Source organism: Lottia gigantea (assembly GCF_000327385.1).
Source record: "Lottia gigantea unplaced genomic scaffold LOTGIsca_421, whole genome shotgun sequence".
NCBI classification, from domain to species: Eukaryota; Metazoa; Mollusca; class Gastropoda; family Lottiidae; genus Lottia; species Lottia gigantea.
The window spans coordinates 18,633-25,606 of NW_008709470.1; the positions used below are offsets into that span (position 1 = coordinate 18,633).

Consider the following 6,974-nt stretch of genomic DNA (forward strand, 5'->3'; position numbering starts at 1 on the left):
TTTTAGATTGTAATATTTAATAGAGGGGGGTTGATAGTAATATTTGATAGAAGGGATGTTGATAGTAATATTTGATAGAAGGGATGTTGATTGTAATATTTGATAGAAGGGGTGTTGATTGTAATATTTGATAGAAGGGATGTTGATTGTAATATTTGATAGAAGGGGTGTTGATTGTAATATTTGATAGAAGGGATGTTGATTGTAATATTTGATAGAAGGGGTGTTGATTGTAATATTTGATAGAAGGGATGTTGATTGTAATATTTGATAGAAGGGATGTTTGTAATATTTGATAGAAGGGATGTTGATTGTAATATTTGATAGAAGGGAAGTTGATTGTAATATTTGATAGAAGGGATGTTGATTGTAATATTTGATAGAAGGGATGTTGATTGTAATATTTGATAGAAGGGATGTTGATTGTAATATTTGATAGAAGGGGTGTTGATTGTAATATTTGATAGAAGGGCGACTAACTCACTGAGCCATCACATTGTAACTTGAGGTGAAAATTTCTAATGAAATTGGGTACACAAATGTGAAGGTATATTTCAACTATAATCACTCACTGAGACTGAGGGTGATACCTCTCAAGGTATACCATATACTAGTATTGGATCTTTGACCTTCAGGTGTTCAACTCACTGTGCCTCTGTAGCATCCCCAATCATCTAAACATCTCATACATTTTAATGGCAACGGTGTTGACTATAGGGTTAAAAATCATTCATTATAATTACCACTGACAAACCAAATTCTATGCTAGATTGATCAGCTTTATCAATTGGTTAATAATTATTATTTTTTTAAATTTTGATTATAAAAAAATATACAGTTTCTAACATATACATACACAATACTTCATTAATTAAACAATTTAATAATAATACATTATATAGACAACCATATCCCTTTAAATTCAATCATTAAATCAATCAAAATTATTGATCTGTAGAGATATTAACATAAATATCACATTTCTGTAATTCAATATAAAATAAATTCTCTTATCGTATTAAATTAATGTTTTGTTTAGTTATGTTTTATATTTGAAGGGTTTGCCACTTCAGTTTCAAATTTCAAGTCTTGACTTAACCACTGTTTTATATTTTTTAATTTGACTTGTTTATTGTTTATTATTTATGAGTTGGGGGGGTCAGGGGGGGGGGGGAGTTAAACTCTTGCTCGTTAATGTGCAAATCTTAGGTTAAATCCAGTATTGGGTCAAGATAAAACAATAAGATTTTTCAATCAGTTTCCCCATTATTGATGCAGACTCTGATGTTTACCAGTTTGTCCTTGGTCAAACCTTTTGTCATTGATTTTACGAAGATGTAGGATGTAGGATGTAAAACTCTCAATTAATTTTCTGTTTATTTTCAGTGAGTTTGGTAAAATGGCAGTGGAACTGTTAGATCTGTGTTATAACGATTCTAGTGTTCAGGCGTTCAACATCCTTAATAAAGAACTTCAAGATTTTAACAACAGAACCATTGTAGAGATTTCTAAACTGGCAAACAACAAGTTTTTCTTGGCTCATTCGTGTTGTCAGAAATGGTTGGGACAGCGTTGGTGTGGTAAAATACAAATACGAGAATTGGATTGGGGAATTAAACTGCCTGATTGGTTTAAAATCTACACCAGCGTATTCCTAGTCTTTCCCATGTTTGTCTGGATCTCGTTTAAAACGTCGGAAATCACGTATAGTGGTGAGGAAAATGAAGGTTAATACAAATTTTATTTCATTGGCGTAGAATCTAGTTTCGTATCTCGGGGAGGTGAATGTTTGTTTATGTATCGTTAATCCTTTCAGGGCTGTGTTTTTGATATTTGATGGTTTATGGCGTCATCTTGTCAACCGAAAGCTTATTAACTTTAGATAGCGATTGCTCACTGCTTGCAAACTCTTAACATTAGATATGTAATTTCTGTGTATTGGTATTTAGTAGCATGGTTTATATAGACAACTATTATAAACTTTAACAAAAATATAAAAATTTATGTATTTTAAGGAATAACAAAGCTTTGTATCTATATTTTCATAAAATTCATTTTAGTTTCCATTTTTCATCTCATTATCATAAACAATTATTCTATTTATTGTCAGATTAACGTTCGCTTTTAAATTTAACCAATGAGAATACACTTTATATGATGATGTCATTACCGTGAAATTCTTCAGTCTTGAAAGGGTTAACGAGATATGGAGGTGTTGGAATTAATATAAAAATCAAACCGCTTGCATTCCTCTTGCATTTTGGGAGAAATGTTCATGCAAATTTGATTGAGATCTAGAAATTAAAACTAACTATGCATGTACATGTTTCTAAAAATAGATCCCTCCTTGCCGCTTCCTCGCTCTACGCCTTTGATCTTATTGTTACTATTTGAAACGGAGAGTAACATACAGTTTGAAGGCTGGAGTATACATTGTATTATTAATTTGCATGATTATTTTTTGAATTTTTTCAGTATCTTATAACAGACAATATAATATTTAAAAATATCTTTATCTATCCCGTAATACTAATTGTGTTTTGCTCTTCAGTTTCAAATAATATCAATTTAATTTAGATTGGACCAATTCATCTTCACAAATTCTATGTAGGGAGCAGCATGTATTGGGGGGGAGAATGGGCAGAAAACTCTAAATATTTAAAGCTCTCTCAGTACTGCTGGCTTCAGGAAAAAGCTTGGCGCTTATTTAGGCTACTCCAATATACTGTTCCGCCCCACCCCACCCACCCTGTATAATTGCCCCTCTATGACTAACCAGATAAAAACAGCATGGTGGAAGATTAGAAATATCTTGTCGTGTCTTAACTAAAGGTTTAAATGTATTTTTATAATATTTGAATTCTAACAGCATGAAACGTAACTTGTCCTCGTGTTTGTTGAAATCGAATCATTTATAATAATTTTATTGTTAGCATCTTGGTGGTAAGTTCAAATTCAATATTCACCTTCGTTAAAGTTTTTTTTAAATGTAATCTTTTAAATTAGTATTTTCAATAAATTGAACTTAATTAATAAGAGTTACATTTTTTTCAGTAAAATTTCAAATCGTTTAAAAATTTTTTCTTGAATTCAAACATTGTTTTACTAAGTTTTGTGTTTCAATATTTAATTTTTGTGGCAAACCTAAATGAAAAAAAAAATGCGTTAAATGAAGAATTCATTAGGATTTTCTTAAATAATCTGATTAGCACATATTGAAAATTGTTTAACTTGATTTTGCCCAGAACAATTATTGCTTGTCTATGGATTATAGATTTGTATATTAAATTATGATGTAAGATTATAATATTAAATATTGTAGAAGGAGAAGAAGATGATGAAGAGGCCAATGAAGATAATTTTATGTTACAAACTAACAATATGACACCAAAACGGGTAAAATTGTATCTTTTGAATTCAAGATATTCCCTGATATTCTACAATGTCCCTGTGTCTTATATAGTACCATAATACAGTGGAGGGCTTTTCCTTTCTTCCAACAACTCTGTAAAATAACCATAGCATTCAAATGTATTTTGGTATTGTGCGGGGCACAGTAATATTGTCGCATTGATTTTTGAATGGTTCATCTTTGTATATATACAGTAGATCTAGAACGAATTTGATTTCTATCATGGTGATCATTCCACAAGACTAGAAATCTAAAAATCTGAACAACTCCTATACAAGTTGACATTTTACATCTGGTGCTAACCTGGCCAATATACCATCTGTAGATTTATCAGATTCGTCTCGCTAATTTTATAGTCCGTTCAGAGAGTTCACAAATACTTATTTTTTTGTTTTCTGTTCCCTTCTGACATGATAATTATCGTAACATTTCTCTGTTAATTTACAGAAACAGAAGAAAACCGATGAAGTAATAATAAAGATACAGAACCTCGTTGATCGTGGTGAAACTAAACTTCCTGTTTATAAACAAATCTTCTATCTATGGAGTGCTCCTATTACTAAATTCTGGATTCATCAGGTATGATTCTTTCACAACTTTATAATCTACCATCAATGATTAATATAATATATACAGGTATATAGTCAGCCATGTTTTCATACAAAATTCATTTGAGTTATCTGTATACTGTAATTATGATTGAAAAAACACCAACTTCTGACCTACAAAATAAAACCTAGATCCAATACAACATAATGGCAAAACATTGGTAGCAGCTACTAAACTTTTCATATAATGAAGTAGGAAATGAAATGAAATGAATGGAGTTTCACGTCCTACTTTTCCGCACCATGTGGGCTAATGAAGACGGGCAACGCCATTCAGAGTGCAGTGAGAGAAATTATGCCAGGACAGCGCCATTAGCCTGCTCTTTTTCAGCCCCTCTTACCTGCATCATGTATATCAATTGTAAATAAGGAAGTATATTATAATGAAAAATGGTATGAGATGTCTAGAAGAGTAATCATACCCCGTCTGGTACCACATCAAACAAACAACACATTGGTAGCATTTAATATTTTATAATAAAAAGTAGTATCAGGTGTTAATGAAAAATTTCAAATCTTAATAAACATCAATTTATTTATTTTTTTAGCTATTCTATGTATTATTTTTGGCATTGTTCAGTGTGGCCACGTTAATGCCTACCTGTGGTAATGTTTTTATGAATTTTGCGGTGTTTCTATGGACATTGATGATCTGGTTGGAAATTACTCGAATGACCTACGTTAAAAAATGGGTAAGTCGATCGTTGATTTTATTTTTTGTAGCTATTGACTGTCTTGACTGTTGACTGTTGATTTAAATATTACTCAATTCAATATTATTTGATTTTGCAAAATCATAAAACCATAGTTTCGGATATTTAATGAGGTTTTCTAGTTTTTTTTATGTGTACGTTATATATATATATTTACTCAAGTTTTTGAAATGAGTTGCTGGATTTAATATTACCCGAGCATTGGCCATGTTGTTTTGTTTACATCGTGCATGAATCGAATGTCATGGCCTAATATGCATAGTTCTAAAATTTTTCTTGATGAACTGTTTCAGGTTTTTGCCTTGACTTATAGATGATTTTAAGATTATTTGAAAATTCATTATTAAGGCACTAAAGATTTTGTTTCAATCTGACAGCTGGTAGTGGGCGTATGTTACCTTGCCTGGAAAGCTATCTTTAATGATATTCCTCATCTCCATTGTAATCTAACAAGTTTTCTACTGCAATTTTTTGTAATGAATAAAATGACTATTTTTTATAATTTCAGAAATATCCTGAAGTACCGATATTTTTAGCGACAGTAGAAATTGGACTAATTTTAGTATTTTTATTAGTATATTTGATATTCCGTATTTTACCTCATTTTGTGGATCATATAGACTATATGACGGCCAAGTTCTTGATGAGTATTGGGTTGTTATTTTTCTATTATCGAACTCTCGCTGTTTTCTTACCAATTTCAAGAACTCTTGGACCAATGTTGATTGCTATTAAAAGAATGGTGAGTCTTTTTTTTGCAATTTTTGGACCTTCCATGGCTTTTCTTTCCTGATTATGCAGGATACGATCTTTCAACCCAGTTTCCCTGTGTCAGAGATGCAGTCAACCCAGTTTCCCCCTGTCAGTGATGCAGTCAACTCAGTTTCCCCCTGTCAGTGATGCCGTCAACTCAGTTTTCCCCTGTCAGTGATGCAGTCAACCCAGTTTCCCCCTGTCAGTGATGCGGTCAACTCAGTTTCCCCCTGTCAGTGATGCGGTCAACTCAGTTTCCCCCTGTCAGAGATGCAGTCAACCCAATTTCCCCCTGTCAGTGATGCAGTCAACCCAGTTTCCCCCTGTCAGTGATGCAGTCAACCCAGTTTCCCCCTGTCAGTGATGCAGTCAACTCAGTTTCCCCCTGTCAGTGATGCAGTCAACCCAGTTTCCCCCTGTCAGTGATGCAGTCAACCCAGTTTCCCCTTGTCAGTGATGCAGTCAACCCAGTAGAAATTGAAGATATAAAATTGAATATTTGTGATATTTTTGTAGATACGTAAAGATTTTTTAACATGGTTCCGTATGTTTATGATAGTGATGGTATCTGGTGGTATTTCAATCCATGCTTCACTCTATCCTAACTTCCCAATCACTGTGGATGCGTTAAAAAAGGCGTTCGCTCGAGCATTTTTCGCCATGTTTTTAACCAAGATTGATGATCTTGATGGTAAGGACATCTTTGAATTTTTTTTTTTTTATTTGATATTTTGTGTATGTTTGAATACTTTTGAATATTATTGTACTTGACTTGGTTCATCTTTACAATGTCAATTAAGATATTACGAGTTTCATCTTATACTTCAATTGTCACATTTCTTGTATCACTCAAGTTTGTAAAGGCAGGGATTTTATTGGATAGTATGCCAGCGAATACAGCAAATCATAGGCCTCGACAGACTGACTGTAATCATTATGGTTTGTTTACAGGCTTTCTGTCTAAGGGCTCTTATTTGCATAAAATCCAATCATATCACTGCATTCAGTGATTTAAGAAAGGTGACTATTGCAGTCAAGGTATAAGTATGAATTTTGTAATAGCTTGACATTGGGAAGATGTGATACAAGAAAGGAGGCTATTGCAGTCAAGGTATAAGTCGAAGTTAGTGATAACTTGACTTTGTGACTTTGTTTTGTTATAATTTGTATTACAGGTGATCCATCGTGTTCGTATTTATATCAAAATGTTTCTGATGAATATTGTGCAGGTAAGAAAATGTTTTTTAGTTGAAGTCTATCTGAGAGAACAAAAGTAATTTAAACATATAACATTTTAACATTTAAACATTTAACATTTAACATTTAACATTTAACATTTAACATTTGAACATTTTACATTTAATATTTAACATTTAACATTTAACATTTAACATTTAACATTTAACATTTAATATTTAACATTTAATATTTAACATTTAACATTTGAACATTTTACATTTTACGTTTAACATTTTACATTTAACATTT

General features: G+C 31.9%; 1 protein-coding gene across 1 annotated transcript in view; it reads left to right on the forward strand.

Annotated features, from left to right (window-relative positions):
- Positions 1-1,399: 1,399 nt before the first annotated feature.
- Positions 1,400-6,974, forward strand: part of LOTGIDRAFT_175815 (hypothetical protein) — a gene marked incomplete at both ends in the record, with an annotated part of 17,780 nt that continues 12,205 nt past the window's right edge. Inside the window, 7 exons of the mRNA XM_009060476.1 lie at positions 1,400-1,727; positions 3,323-3,396; positions 3,860-3,991; positions 4,569-4,712; positions 5,242-5,475; positions 6,003-6,177; positions 6,662-6,715. Of these exons, the coding sequence (XP_009058724.1) occupies positions 1,400-1,727; positions 3,323-3,396; positions 3,860-3,991; positions 4,569-4,712; positions 5,242-5,475; positions 6,003-6,177; positions 6,662-6,715 (1,141 nt within the window). The remainder of the gene's footprint in view (positions 1,728-3,322; positions 3,397-3,859; positions 3,992-4,568; positions 4,713-5,241; positions 5,476-6,002; positions 6,178-6,661; positions 6,716-6,974) is intronic.